The sequence below is a fragment of the Anguilla anguilla genome, chromosome 18 (genome assembly GCF_013347855.1).
Source record: "Anguilla anguilla isolate fAngAng1 chromosome 18, fAngAng1.pri, whole genome shotgun sequence".
Lineage (NCBI taxonomy): Eukaryota > Metazoa > Chordata > Actinopteri > Anguilliformes > Anguillidae > Anguilla > Anguilla anguilla.
Genome location: NC_049218.1, coordinates 30,018,564 through 30,034,364, shown reverse-complemented (window position 1 = coordinate 30,034,364; position 15,801 = coordinate 30,018,564). Strand labels below are relative to the sequence as shown.

Here is a 15,801-nt window from a genome sequence, read left to right as displayed (position 1 = left end):
AAAGTACAGTAATGATGTGCAACTTGTAGGAGGGAAAAAAAGATATGGAAAAGTGTTGCCAACGAGTGGGAGATGACGGATTGCCTGGAACACACCCAGGTTCTTCTCTCTCAGAAACTGGGGGTGAAATTATTGAAAAGGGTGTGTTTGGGGTGTGTTTCGCTCAGAGCATTAAAAGTGAGTCAACGTACTTTCGTCATGAACTATTTGAACATCTGGATCTTTAGCATGTGCTTGAGAGAACAGACAGATGATTGGCTGCCTGATTTTACAATAACCTTTAGCTAGTGTGTGGTGAATCATGTGGTCATGTTGGGCACAGAAGGGAGGGGAGATGTAGCTCAAAAAGAATGTGCAAAAACAACAACAAAATGTTTTTAAAAAAACCCTTCAAAACAACTCCCTGACAGATAAAGGAATGCTCATTTGCAGCAGTAGCTTTTTAAAATACATTGGCCAAAAAGAACACAATACATTCACATATTGAATTTGTTATTTTATAATATCTGAACATTACAGTAGTGAGAAAGAAGCTGTAGTCTCAGCCGTGTCCTTTTTAAAATTACACTGTGCTACTATAACAATGCCAATACTACCATTTCTATGACTGTTACTACTACTCCTACAATTATTACTACTACTACTAATACTACTACTACTACTACTACTAATAATAATAATAATAATGATGATGATGATGATGATAATGATGATGATGATGAAGACTCGGGCCTCTCAGTTGAAGCTGGTGTGAGTGAGAGAGCGGGAGCTGGTGTGCATAGCTGGCGCGTGGCAGAGCGAGAGGTCGCTGACGCACGTCATTCACACACAGGATGCAACGCGCGTCCGCCGCTTTCCACAGCTCACAAGCGCCCCAGAAATGATTAGCGACATCAGTGACTCACGGCGTCTTTGAGCTCTGAGCTCCAGAGGAGCAGGAAAAGCACAGCCTCTCTGTTTAGGACAGATCGAACAACCAGCGGCCGGCTTCTGCCCTTCTGCGTGGTCTAATTCCAGCTTCCGCGTGAACGTCCCATAAGAGAACGCCAGCGACATAGAAAGAGAGGGACACACTTCCCAAACAAGTCATCTCCCTCGTTTGCCTCCATTTTGTCCTCTTTCTCAGCATATACGCCATTCGGATCTTTAGAGACAGTGATCGGCGATGCCGAACAACCATAATCAGCGACAAGGAAACGGGCAACAGTGTCCATAGCGCGCATTCTCTTTTACTGTCTGTCCTTTCCCAGATGTGGTTGCCGTGACGCAGACGCCGATACAAGCATCTGCTCCACAGGAGGGAGTGACGTCTCCACGCGCCAGCAGCTAGCGCGTAGCGTCAGGCGGCTCCCTGTTTAGGGGGGCACTCACAGGGAGCACAGCTGGGATCCATAATAGCGGGTTGCAAAGGGCCACGTTTCCCCTGGCTGTCGGAGGGCACGATGGCACAAAGCCCAGCCCATGTGGGACTCTGCCTTGCCCTGCGTGGGATGACGTTCGACAGGCATTGTGACAGAAAGGGTCCTCCCTGAACAGCCTTAATGGAACGGGTGGGGGCGTGACAGAGCCCTCTCTTACACAACCAACAGAGTCATTCACGCGTCTCACGCTGCTTGTCTTCTCGTCAGGGTGACCTGACCTTTATGTCCGGCAGGTTACTCAGTTAAGGTACATGTGGGGAAATTACAACCGCCAAAAAAAAACCGCCATTTTCTCAGGACGCACATGTCTAATAGCATATAATGGGCATCCGGCCCATCTCTACAATTTTCAGAGCAGGTCAAAATAGCTCTTGGGGAGAGCTGTTTTGTCATCAGAGCAGTGCAACTGTTGGACTCAGTCCTTCTCGCGATATGAAGCAAAGAGACAAAGGATGCCATTTTTAGATGCAACCCCGGCACAAAACCATTACAAGCTTTTATATAACGCTGGGTCCTTTGAACATGATGTCACAAACCTACAAAAGCCAGCTGTAATAGATTATATAATAGAAACATGCATGTTATTGTTGTTGTTGTTGTTATTATTATTATTATAGTAGTAGTAGTACTAGCAGTAGCAGTTGTAATAGCAGTAGTGATAGTAGTAGTAGCAGTATTAGTAGTAGTTGTTGTAGTAGTAGCAGTAGTAGCAGTAGTAATAGCAGTAGTAATAGTAGTAGTAGTAGCAGTAATAGTTGTTGTAGTAGTGGCAGTAGCAGTAGTAATAGTAGTAGCAGCAGCAGCAACAGTAGTAGTAGTATCGCTCAATCTAAAATGTAGCACTAATGAGCATGATTAATACTTCATATCTTTTCTAATTTCCACTGTTGCCCTATCATAAGCTCAGTTCTCCTAATTAAAGTGCTTGTAGCTTTGCAGGCACAATCACCACAAGCTCTCCAGGGGGCTGTATTGCGAATCAGGATGACTGAGTTAGTAGGATAACTGCGCTGAGTAAAACACAGGGCATCTCTCTGTACTACAATCCATGTTCCATGAACAGAAGACTTAAGATAACTAGCCCCCGAAACAAGCAGGAGCTGAAGACGGCTGCAGTACAGGCCTGGCAGAGAATCACCAGAGAACATACTCAGCCCCCTGGTGATGTCTATGAGTCACAAACTTCAAGCAGACATTGCATGCAAAGGATATGCAACAAAGCAGTAAATATAACTCCTTTCATTTACATAACACGATTATCTCCCAAACATTATAGTGCCCTGAAATGGGGGGCTATGTATAAATAGTGCTGTTATTTCTACATGGTGAAACCACTGTGTATTAAAATAGCCTTAAATAAATGCTGAGAATATGCACCTCAACCACATGTGAATTACAAATCTAAAATTGAGGAGTACGGAGCCAAATCAAGAATAATATGTATTTGTCCCAGACATTATGGAGCTCACTGTAAGTTCTGAAGCAATGTGTTTTCACTTCTCTATTCCTGTCAGTACTGGCTGATGCATTCTGGGTAGTGTGACATTTTTAAATGACATAATTTGCGAGACCAAAGCACTGCAATAATACAGCTGAGATGACATAAACGCATGGGTTCTCAGCATCATACAGGGAGAAAATGACCTTACTTTGTGAGGACAGACAAAATAAGCCCTCATTTCATGTTAAGAGTGCATCAGGAAAGGAAGTATCTATCCGTGGTTGGGTAGCACAACCAACTAAAGCACTCTTTCTCTGTGCAATGAGGGTCAATCAAACCTGTCCTGAACTATCACTCAAATGCGAGAACACCTTGAGCCTAAAATGAGCAGTTGTATCTGAGTTGTTGTTTTTTTGTATTTGTTTGTTTCTCTCAATTTTTTTTTTCACTTTATAGATTCATCTCTTTTTTATTTTCTGGATTTTCCCTGCACATTATTACAAAGAGAATGTTAAATTGGTATTAGAAACAAAAATGTATTCAAATAAATCATGTGAAATACTGATCGACAATTGGTATCAAGTTTTGTTCTGATGTCAAAAATTGCGACCATGTGATGTTATAAAATGGACACATACACATCCTGTGAACTGAACGGAGAGCTTGGGGTTTGACGCGTCTCCAGGTGTCCTTGTCAGATTCTGTGAGAATACGATGTTGGTGGAGCGAGACGTTGTTCGAATCCTGATGCTGCATTCTCACCGAATCCGGCGAGGCCCCATGGTGATGCGCTGGACCCCCAAGCTCTCCGTTTAACGGGCGGTACGATGCAAGCAGTGTAGGCGGGTTCCGTTGGATAGATGCCTCTGTGGGATCAATACAAACAAGTGACCTGGTTGGATAGATGCTGGGTGGTCCTTGGTTTTGGCTCCCCTTTTCAAAATTGAACAATATGGCAAAGCGTGGATGAACTTTCTTTTCCCCCCTAAACTGTCCACTAAAATATATTACTGAAAACATTTGAGGTGAGAAATAGTTGCAGCACAGACAGAGCACATTCTGTGCAAATACAGAACCAGCGACAGCACCACGCCACTCACTGTCCCGCTTCCATCATGCACCACGCAGCCTGTCCATAGAAAATGAGCAGGATGCGCCAAGTGCCCGATCTGGTGTGAAACCCCCTTGACCCTGTTACCGGGAACAGCTGTTGGGAGTCTCACAGAGAGACATATAATTGGCCCACTAAGGGAAGCTATTGGTTGGCGAGTTTCTCCCTGTTTGATCAGGCAAGAGAAACTCCTCTGGCCAATGGGGAGCCTGCAGTGTGCAGCTCAGCTGGCGGACTGCAGCGTAATTATGCGCAGTGGCTGCCATTTTGGACACAAGTGCCAGCCTTCAGCCAACCAAACTCCAGAGCTACAGACATAGAAAAGGCCTACAAATATGATTGGACATTCCAATTTTGGAAAAAAAATTAATGAATGATGAGGAGTTTAAAAGATGTCAAAAAATGAAAATAAATGCGAAGTATTTTATAAATTTTATAAATTATTAGTACAAATGCGATGTAAAATATGTGCTATGGGGAACAAGTGGGGCATAAACAAGGAGAGCAGAATGACAGTTAATGGAGCTGGTCTGTGAGCTATAGCTTCCTGAAATAGGTGAAGTGGAGAGTATGAATGGAGGCTAAGTCTGGTCTGTAGGGACAGATGACACATGCGGTCACACAGCGAACAGTAACCCTGAGTCACAGACACTTCACCTCCAGTGTGAACCGCTGTCTGCGTGGTAAGTGACATCAACGACATGAGCACACGTGTCCTAGCCTTGGCAGCCTCGACAGCCTCCCAAAAGAACAAGACAAGAACAACACATCATGTGTGAAGATAAAGGAAAGGACGTTTGATTCTCCAATAACAGCCCTTCATTAGTGAAACTGTCAAGCTCAGAATCTGATTTTAGATGAGAATGTAAGAGGTGTGTGTCAAGTTTCATTTTCTAGATAGCAAAGGGTATTTATATAATGTCTCAAGATATTTCTACCATGCTGAAAAATGTCCATATGCAGTAAAACAATCTGTTCCATGTGTGTGGAATATGATGAACTTCATACTTAACAAAAACACCAAGTACTATCAGTAAGTATATGAAAGGAAAAATATAATGGGTCACTTGCTAAATTTAATTGAATAGGATTATTTTCACAGAAGTGAATTCTTTCATCATCATTTCTGTCTTCAGTTCTTGTTCCAAACTCATCAGAAAGACTCCAAATGGAAATGATTTTAAATTCTGTTGTGTTTCTTCCTCTTCAAGTTACACTTTATGATTCACACTCTGCTTATTTGAGTCTTGGAACAAAATATATAAATAACAGGAATTTGTATGTCTCTGTTTTGTGCTTCATTTAAAAGGACAGCCAATAACATTGTGCTCAGTGAAATTACTTCAAGCCCTTGTTTTTGGCTGGTTCTGGATATCCATACTTTTATTTTTCATATAAAACAGGTTTGAGCGCTTGGCTGTAAATCTTACACTGTGCACTTTGTCAGGTCTCATATACTGAATCGACATGGAATATATTAGCACAATTTTTTACTTATGCATTCAAATCATCAACAGTGAATATCTCAATATGTATATAATTTTTTACGCCTTATTTGGATGGCTTTACAAGTTATAATGCCACAATTTCCAAGAAAACACTAATGATGCTATTCTATTAAAGCACTAGCTCCCCCTCATGGGTTTATCGCGAAGGTCGCATTTAGAATGAGTTGGCGAGTATCTGTAGCCAACTGATCCAGAATCAGGACATCTACACATAATCCGTGCACAAGCAGTTAGCGTATAAAATCGTGTACCGATTCAGAAACAGCCATACGATAAAAATAAATACAGAAATAAATAAATAAACAATACGTCATTAAAAAAACGTAAGAGGATGACGAAAGAAAACAATATCGCGAGAGACGTGTACGTTAAACGAGAATTCATCAGGGGTGAAGAAAAGACGAGAAGCTAGCTAGAGAAAACCAGGCTGGGAAAAAGGTAGAGATATATACATTTGGTTATTAATTTACCAACTTCGTGTACATAAAGGTACGTACATATCTAATCGTAATCGTTTATAGACCATTTCACGCGCTCTAAATACGGAGATTGTGTTTGTAAGCTAAATTAGGTAGCTGGTCAGCTAATCACACAAGGCCTAACTAACCCTGATCATGTTGCTCTCTGTGTTTCCAAATAGATGGCTAATTTGACCTCAAACACGGAATTACACATTTACTATAAACTAGCGAGCAAACCTGTTGTTTTCTCTCTCACCGTCCTACGCGCAGTGTAGGATACCTTGGTAATTAGCTGGCTAGATTAATTGCTTTGTTATCTTACGCTGGCTAGCCAATTTGCACAGGTTGCTGATCAGCAGTACTCTCAGCTGATTGAACTCATGGCTTCCAATTGGAAATGGCTAATGCACAATTCGTAGTGACAGCTAAGAACTAATGACAGCGAAGATCAATTGATAGGAAGTTAGTCCCTGGATTTGTGGTTGTCGTCGTTAGGCAACCAGTGTGTTTGCGCCGACTTGGACACCGTGTTCAGATTCGGTTTATTAAAGTACCTAAATTACTTGACCAAGTAACGTTAGCTTAGGAAACGTTGGAAGCAGTCCATGAAAACAGTTAAACAGTGTAAGTCTGACGCTGCTTAATGTTACCGTTATTCCGTGGCAATTATCTTGTACAGTAACAATGCGCACCTAGCTACATTTTCAATGCGCACTGCTTCCGGTGGTGGTCGTGTTTGTGATCAGCGTCCCGTGGCTAACTTTGAGTGTTTGTAAAGTAGTAATAAGTCCTTCTCTTATGTCTTACTGTTGATGAAATGTATATAAATACTGTACCGTGGACCGGGCTGGGTGTCGGGTGAAGCTGAGCCATTTTCTCTGAGCTGTTTGTGTTTGCAGATGTCAGATGATCTAATGAAACAGTTATCCAGCTACAAAGCTCAGCTGCAGCAGGTGGAAGCAGCGTTATCATCCGATGCTGACAATGAGGACCTGCTCAAACTTCAGAAGGACTTACTGGTAAGACTGCAGATCATTACATTACAGCAATTCAGCAGATGCGTATTCACAGTAACTCTAATAGATTAACATTATTTTTATATGCATTCCTTTTATGCAGCAGCATATTTAGCTATTCTCGTTAAGGACCTTCCTCAAGGGTACAGTGGTAGCATCCCACCAGGGAAGCAAACCTACAAGCAAGCCCTGTTCCCTGACCATTAAGCTACATCGCTCCTATTGATGCATCCTTTCTTTATGCTTGGTCTACAGACAACGTTTTTAAAGAAATGGCTATCAACCTAATGAGCTGCCTAATTGTTCCTGCCTTATTAAATGACTGTGTGAAATATGACAAAACTGGTCTCCATAGGAGCCCAGTCCATAATGACTCTCACCGCAAGTGCAGGCTGTGCTCCTGCAGCCTTGATATCGAAAGGTCCACCCGGGCTGTGTCACTAGCAGGCCAAGACCTGGGCTCTGTTTGACGAAGCAGGATTCCTGAGTTTGCTGGATAAGTGCTCTGTATAAAACTCAGAACAGCTCTTTTCACTTCAGTGCATGTTCCAGATTTGGGAGGGTATTGGGTGTCACTCAGAGCAGTTATCCAGATAGCTCCATAATCTTGCTTTGTGAAACAGGGCCCAAGAGTGCTGTTCTAGCCTCTTCCTGCTGGGCTAAAGTAGACTAAAGTGGCCTGGCTGGGTGAAGCATCAGCCAGGGTTTCCCATACTACCGGTGTGCTGGCGCCCCCTAGCTGCAGGTTACCAGTTATTGGAGCATCCTCCTTGTGTAACTATAACACACCAGCGTAATTCTTAAAAGATTATACAAGTTTTACCATTTGAAATGGACCGGTTTGATTTCTGAATTTCACAGTGAAAGTGCTGCAAGTGTACCAGTGTCACATCATGCGGCTGAGGCCTGATTCGGTACGGCCGGTGCAAACAGGCCTCAGCCTGGAAGCGGCGAGAGCGCGTTTAAAGTGTGAGAGCGGTCGGCGGGCGCTAAACCCCGGCGAACGCGACGCCGCGGTGTCTCTCTTCGCAGGAAGTCATCGAGCTGACCAATGACCTGCTGTCCAGCCAGCCGTCGGCCGCCCCCGCCAGCGCGGACAGCTCCGCGGCGCCCCCCCCGAGCCACGCCTGGAAAGTGGGCAACCGCTGCATGGCGGTGTGGAATGAGGACGGACAGTAAGTGCAGTTATCCCTCTCCTAAGTGCAGTTATCCCTCTCCTAAGTGCAGTTATCCCTCTCCTAAGTGCAGTTATCCCTCTCCTAAGTGCAGTTATCCCTCTCTTAAATGCAGTTATCCTTCTCTTAAGTGCAGTTATCCTTCTCTTAAGTGCAGTTATCCTTCTCTGAAGTGCAGTTATCCCTCTCTTAAGTGCAGTTATCCTTCTCTTAAATGCAGTCATCCCTCTCTTAAGTGCAGTTATCCCTCTCCTAAGTGCAGTTATCCCTCTCTTAAATGCAGTTATCCTTCTCTTAAGTGCAGTTATCCTTCTCTGAAGTGCAGTTATCCCTCTCAAGTGCAGTTATCCTTCTCTTAAGTGCAGTTATCCATCTTTTTCGTGTCTGCTCGGTCTTTTTCTGCGATGGTAAGGAGGCCGTTTCTCTGACCGGTGCCCTGCGCCGCAGTTTAATGTAATGGCACAAAGTGTTTCAGGCCAGAGAAGTAATTGTGTAAACTTGATAAGCAGAATGGAGTTATTCTAATATTCCCAACCAATGTTTTGGTTTTTAAAAAATTTTCATTGGTTTTTCTAGTCTGCTCTTACAAGGACTCTTACCCACTTTATAAAAAGGCAGTGGTATGTCAGTTTTAACTGAAGAGCTTTGGCGTTTGTCTTGCAGAAGGAGTGTCTCTCTCTCGCTGTTGTGCTGTGTAGGGCCTGAATGTAAAACCCGTACTCACCTGCTTACAGACGTGATTTACCGGCAGGTTGTACGAAGCCGAGATCGAGGAGATCGACGAGGAGAACGGGACGGGGGCCATCACCTTCATGGGCTACGGCAACGCCGAGGTCATGCCCCTCGCCAACCTCAAACCCGTGGAGGAGGGCAAGCGCTCGGACGAAGACGGGAGCAAGTCAAAGTCCAGGTGAGGTGGCGCTTCCCGTAACCGTGACCCTGACCATAACACTGACACCGACCCTGTCTCTGACCCTAACCATTACACTGACACTTAGGGCTTGCATAACACTGTGAATTAAAAAAAAAAAAAAAAAAAAAAAAAAAAGGTATTCTTTTAGGAATTTTGACCCCAATCCAGGAGAAATGCTAAAGTGTACATGTGTCAGTATTCAGTTATGAGTAATAATAATAATAGTAGTTGCACAATGGATGACTGCATACTCTGTTGCACAAAGTGTAGTGCATACCATCATAGCCCCAGTGATATTACTTACCCCTTGTACATGCATATCCAAGGTAAATGGTTTACATTACAGCTCCAGGCGTATGCAATTATGAGGATTGGCTGCACTGCAGCCAACAGGACAGCCCCCATCTACTTGCAGGACATGATTCGATCCTATGTGCCGGCTGACCACTCCGCTCTGCGGCAGCAGGACGCCTTGTAACCCCTCCCACCCGACCAAAGGGATCACAGAGCTTCTCCACCCTAGCTCCCCAGTCGTGGAACGAACTCCCCGTCCCTCTCCGAACCTCCCCCTCACTACCCATCTTCCGCCGTGGCCTGAAGACTCATCTCTTCAGACTATACCTAGACTAACTACCACCACGCTGCATATTTCATTCTAAATCCACCTCCCTCCCCTTTTATGACACTTGTTACATGTTGCCCCATCCCGGAACTTTTTGGTAATTTGTATTTGTCCTAATACTGTAGCTCATTCTTCTGCCTAGCTGGCTTTGCAGATGTTAGGTCAGAATAGTGTCCACTGTGTGAACTAAACTGTGTTCTTGGCTAGAAATAGCTGTACAAAATAAGTATTGTATCTTACTGAACCTGTGTTTAGCTGTTGTCTATGACCATGAAATGCACTTTTTGTACGTCGCTTTGGATAAAAGCGTCTGCCAAATAAATGTAATGTAATGCAATACAGTTACAGTTTAAAGAACTTGGTTGCAGTACCTAGAAAGTGCCGTGAGAGGGAGATGTTCTGAACGTGTGCCTACAGGAAGGAGCAGATCGCCGAGCAGAGGGAGTACAAGAAGAAGAAAGCCCAGAAGAAGGTGCAGAGGATGAAGGAGCTCGAACAGGAGAGGGAGGACCAGAAATCGAAATGGCAGCAGTTTAACAACAAAGCGTACTCCAAGAACAAGAAGGGACAGGTCCGAGCTCCGCCTACCCTGCACCGAGCAGTCCCCCAATCCCTGCCCCTGACGCACGTCATGTGACAAGCGCTCACTGTAATGGCACTTTCAGCCGATCTTCCTCAAAGTTGCAAATTTTCGAGTTTGCCACCAGGGAGCTGCATTCGAACGGGCGACAAAGTTGTAAATAACAGTGGTAAACTCTGGAAAGTTCCATGATGCCAGCATTAACCAATTGTGACGTATCGCTGACCACACCCTGCTGTTCTCATTTAGTGGCCAATCTCATTGGTCCGGCTTCTTGACATCTCAGCGGACGTGTACTGTTTATGTGATAAACTTGCCAGTTGCCGATGACCCAAACGCAAACACCTAGTATATATGACTTGGTCACGTGATATATTTTTTCTAACATTACTAGCTGATGAGACCAAATGCAGCATAAGACCACATGGCAGCAAACACAGTAAGTTACAGTAAGTTACATCACATAATACCGATGGATAGGAGAAAGAAGTGTGCAGTCACGCATACCTTGAGCAGGAGAAGAGACGTTCTGAGGGTTCTGTCTTTCATTTCGCTCGACGATGAGTTTGACAATCGGTGAGTTAACTAACGCATAAAAGCAGAGCCTATATTTTGTCATCCTGGCCAACTGATACACACCAATCTCTGAGCAACGCTAGAGCCGTTTGTGTGTTGGCCATAGTCAGAATGGAGACGGTCTGGGTTCGATACGGAACGTGGTGCCCGCTCATGCAGCTTGACTTCACGATGGCAGCCGCACTTTGTGGAATGTCATCGAAAGCATTTTGGATCATTTTCCTGTAAAGTTTTGGTTCTGGTATAGAGTCGTTAGCTGCTGAGGCATGCTGGGTAACCTGGTCAGTACTGGGTCACAAAGCCAGAGGGCCACAGTTTGGTTCTCAGGTTTACTGATGGCTGTCTTGCACTGTAGCAAAAAAAATCTGACATTGCACACCATCACTGTTCATGTTTATGGCTATTATGTATATCATTTAATTATCAGTTGTCACCATATAGGTGTACAAACTTAAAATAAGTTTTTTAGCCCTTCCAAAATATGATTTATTAATGTGTTATGCTATATTTCCCCCCCCCCCCCCCCCCCCCATCTTTCAGACCACGCGTCAGTAATACACTGTGTAAAAAATGGTGTTTTGTGCTTTCTCCCTCCTCTTTCAGGTGAAGAGGAGCATATTCGCGTCACCAGAGAGCGTAAACGGAAAGGTCGGCGTGGGAACGTGCGGAATCGCGGACAAGCCCATGACTCAGTACCAGGACACGTCGAAATACAACGTCCGGCATCTGATGCCACAATAACGGCTATTTTTATTTATTTTATTTTTTTTAGCAGATAATGTTTTTATGTTCTCGGTAGGCTGTTTAAGCAGGATCAGAACTTGCCAAGCTGTGTGTTTCTATGAACTAGTTCACTCAAAGAAGTTTTGGGGGGGGCGAACATAAGGATTGACTTCTTGTAATTTGAGTCGTGCTTGAATTTCAAAGCTGCAGTCCCCGCGTAGCGTAAATCCAGAGTTTAGACAACACAGCTACACCAGTTCCGTAGTGTTCAGACTTTATAAACATAACAGCCTAGCCTCCGTAGAATGTCCAAAGTTGAGATAAAAACAACCCAAATTCTAGAATTTTCAGACCCGAATTCTTTACGATTTGTTGTTTTCCTTGTGTATCTCATTCCGTTGTTTAATTTAATTGCCATATTTAAAAGTTACCGGCTTTGGTGCGAAACAGGTCTGTCTTATCCTCCAGCCACACAGTGCAGTTTCTAATATTATTAAAGTAATGTTCGTTTGCTTCCTGTGGATTTGGCTCAAGGTGTTTGTGTCTACTAGGAAACAGTTGAACAGACAAAACGCGAGATGAGAATTCAGTGAGATTAGCTTTGCTTAAAATGCACTGAGGGGGACGTCATGAGGAAATAAAACTCAGGGAATGTGTTCTTTTGGACGTACCCAGGGTTATGTATCAGATCCACCAATCAGGGCCACCGGTTTGGTGCATGCTGGGTATGTTTAAGGAAACACTTTCTGTGGGCTTCGTTGAAAAATACGTACCCTGTTTTATCTTCGAAGCTTTTATTTTGTGTTCCAGTTGAATATATATGTTGCATGACGATGGCAAATTAAAGTGCTGCCATTTTCCAAAGAGCAGATTCTTGGATCTTGGATGCCCTTTAAAGTCACCTTGTCCCCAGTTGTTTTTTTGTTTTTTTGTTTTTTTTGATGTACCCACAATGCCGTTGCTCTGAAATCCTGTAAATCAAGTTGTTTTACATTGTCAGTACCTCTGTCCCATCCGCTGTCCCATCCGTGTGAGAACCACATTTTTAGGCTCAAGAAAATCGTGTAGTTAGTGTTGAGATGTTTGTTTTTTTGATGTGGCAAGGTAAACTGGGGTGCAAGTTTCAAAGAACTGTTTTTTTATTTTTTTATTTTTTTAATATGTTATTTTTTTCTGTGTGGGGGATGTCATTGGGTATCTGCAAAGTAAGCTTATGTTAATGCAAACCTGCTTTTGCAGGACTGTGATTTTTACTAAATGTTGCTTTTCAGTTTTGTACATTACCTTTTATGAAATAAATGTTATGGTATAACATCCATGAATTTTGCTGTCCATCAAGTTTCTAGCAGCGTGTGAAAATCGCCCTTACTCATGCAAAGCATCTTGGTCCCAGAAGGCTGAATTACTGGCATACTCCTTTCTGTCACCTGATGTTACGTACTTCCTGCGTGCAGCTCGTCTTCAATCATGGATGAGTCTTGAGAAATAGAAGGCTGCATTATGCTTAGGTTTTCTCTGGGAATGTTTTATGCAGAAGCTACAAGACAGACAGGGGCAGTATTTTGAAAATCCTGAAACTTTGAGGTTGTACTCATTTTATTAGTAGTGTTTGCACCTGGAGTCAAAACCATGCCTATCGTGACCAACAGTAGCAGCTTTTCACAGTGCTGGTTAGCCGGTTAGCTCTGAGTCCTTCTGTGTATGTTTATCTTTATAGCAGTGCTGGTTAGCTCTGAGTCCTTCTGTGTATGTTTATCTTTATAGCAGTGCTGGTTAGTTCTGAGTCCTTCTGTGTATGTTTATCTTTATAGCAGTGCTGGTTAGTTCTGAGTCCTTCTGTGTATGTTTATCTTTATAGCAGTGCTGGTTAGCTCTAAGTCCTTCTGTGTATGTTTATCTTTATAGCAGTGCTGGTTAGCTCTGAGTCCTTCTGTGTATGTTTATCTTTATAGCAGTGCTGGTTAGCTCTGAGTCCTTCTGTGTATGTTTATCTTTATAGCAGTGCTGGTTAGTTCTGAGTCCTTCTGTGTATGTTTATCTTTATAGCAGTGCTGGTTAGCTCTAAGTCCTTCTGTGTATGTTTATCTTTATAGCAGTGCTGGTTAGTTCTGAGTCCTTCTGTGTATGTTTATCTTTATAGCAGTGCTGGTTAGCTCTGAGTCCTTCTGTGTATGTTTATCTTTATAGCAGTGCTGGTTAGTTCTGAGTCCTTCTGTGTATGTTTGTCTTTATAGCAGTGCTGGTTAGCTCTAAGTCCTTCTGTGTATGTTTATCTTTATAGCAGTGCTGGTTAGTTCTGAGTCCTTCTGTGTATGTTTATCTTTATAGCAGTGCTGGTTAGCTCTGAGTCCTTCTGTGTATGTTTATCTTTATAGCAGTGCTGGTTAGTTCTGAGTCCTTCTGTGTATGTTTATCTTTATAGCAGTGCTGGTTAGCTCTAAGTCCTTCTGTGTATGTTTATCTTTATAGCAGTGCTGGTTAGCTCTGAGTCCTTCTGTGTATGTTTATCTTTATAGCAGTGCTGGTTAGCTCTGAGTCCTTCTGTGTATGTTTATCTTTATAGCAGTGCTGGTTAGCTCTAAGTCCTTCTGTGTATGTTTATCTTTATAGCAGTGCTGGTTAGCTCTAAGTCCTTCTGTGTATGTTTATCTATGAAGTGAGCTGTGTGGTGAGTGTCCATTAGCAACGTGTGGTCCATGCATCACCTGACCAATATTGCGATCAAATTTTCTGAAGGTCATTTTGTTCATAAAATGAAACCCTTCTGCAATGACTTTCTATACTCTATGCTGTGTAGATACTTGAAAAGATGCAGTGCTTGAAAAGAACAGCCAATTTTTTAGATGTCATTTCAAATAAGTATCCATATTCCATACGTATATTTTCATTACTGTAACTGGTAAGTATTGTAACTAAGTATTTTGGAAACAATTTATCGCTATTTGGAGGAGAGGAAAACTGATTTTACTGGAAAGTAACACACAGTATGCTTTTAAAACACGTCAGTTGTTTTTATCCATTGTTTCAACACCACATAACCTCCTTAAGACTACTTACTACAAAGGTTGCATTTTTGATTGGATTTATTGTGAAATGGATGAAATAGATATCAGCCTCCACTAGATGGCATAAATATTAATTAGGCCACATTGCATTGGTATTTTACATGAGCTTTGTATATGTATATATACATACAATCTGGGTGGGAAAAAGTAGTTCTGGACTTCTTTAGAATTAGAGTGTCTTGATTCTGGAAGTTTCAGTTAAATGTGGTGACTTCACTTCCTTGAACCAACCTCACAAGGTGTGGAAGTAACCATCTACGTAGATAACCATGGAGTTTTTAGGAGAGCTGCCTGAGATCTATGCCTACAAGGCTTGCAATAAAGAAGCATTACTCCACCACAAAAGACTCCACTTCAGAAGACAACAGTGATGAGTAGAATGCTGATAAATCTCTGTCATCTATAACATTCAGCCCTGTTGTCCAACAGCAGACACCATCCTCAACGTTTGCGCACGTTTGGCCCTCAGGCTTTCCGAAGCTGCCCGCTGTCTTCTACCATCCACTTTACTGTTGAACCGCGATGCAAGTTATTGAAATATTTCCAGGGGACAAAGGCGAGAGCTGCCCTGCGTGTTCTCTTTAAATGGAGGACTGAGCTGGAACACCGCGGTGTGGAAGCGCTCTGCTGATGAACGCATCAGCGGCGAAGCCACAGATGGTGTTTTCACTCCGAGCCCCGCGGGCTGCTCGAGCGGGAACTGCTATCGCCGTTTCAGCATGCTCTAGTCTGTACAGTCACCGCCAGCCACGTGAAGCACCTCGTCTCAACAGCATAAGAACACATTAAAACCCCCTCTTCAAAGCTCCAACCGTTTTAAAATATTGCATCTATTGCATTTGATGCTTGTTTAATGGAACTCAAATGCAGTAGAACAGCAGTGGCTATGGGCTTCATATATATTTTATCTATAAATATCTATGAAGGCACATTGTCTGAACGTTCTCAGGGGAGCCAGTGCTACATTGGTAGGTTGGTTTGCACATCTAAAAGAGGACAATGATTTGCACGTTCTGCATTTAAATATTGTTCCTTCTTTCCCCTCTCAAAATACCTTGAAGTCAATGGCCTAGATGGCAAAATGAAGGCACCATTTAAAATCTGCTCAGAATTGTGAGTGAACCTGACCGTGGATTATAAATTGGAGGACAAACTGAAAAAGTATAGCCACACACTTGACACAACTATA

The 15,801-nt window shown here is 43.0% G+C and overlaps 1 protein-coding gene across 2 annotated transcripts; it reads left to right on the top strand.

The window, feature by feature from the left end:
- Window positions 1-5,797: 5,797 nt before the first annotated feature.
- On the top strand, window positions 5,798-12,869 carry smndc1 (survival motor neuron domain containing 1). Of its 2 annotated transcripts, none has more exons than XM_035400861.1 (6): window positions 5,798-5,919; window positions 6,842-6,961; window positions 7,991-8,133; window positions 8,885-9,043; window positions 10,086-10,239; window positions 11,428-12,869. In XM_035400861.1, exons 2-6 carry the CDS (start codon window positions 6,842-6,844, stop codon window positions 11,563-11,565), a joined length of 714 nt encoding a protein of 237 aa, XP_035256752.1. In that variant the 5' UTR covers window positions 5,798-5,919; the 3' UTR covers window positions 11,566-12,869. The 2 variants fall into 2 exon arrangements, with proteins under 2 accessions (XP_035256752.1, XP_035256751.1); XM_035400860.1 differs by having other exon boundaries at window positions 5,826-5,970.
- The last annotated feature ends 2,932 nt before the right edge of the window (window positions 12,870-15,801 follow it).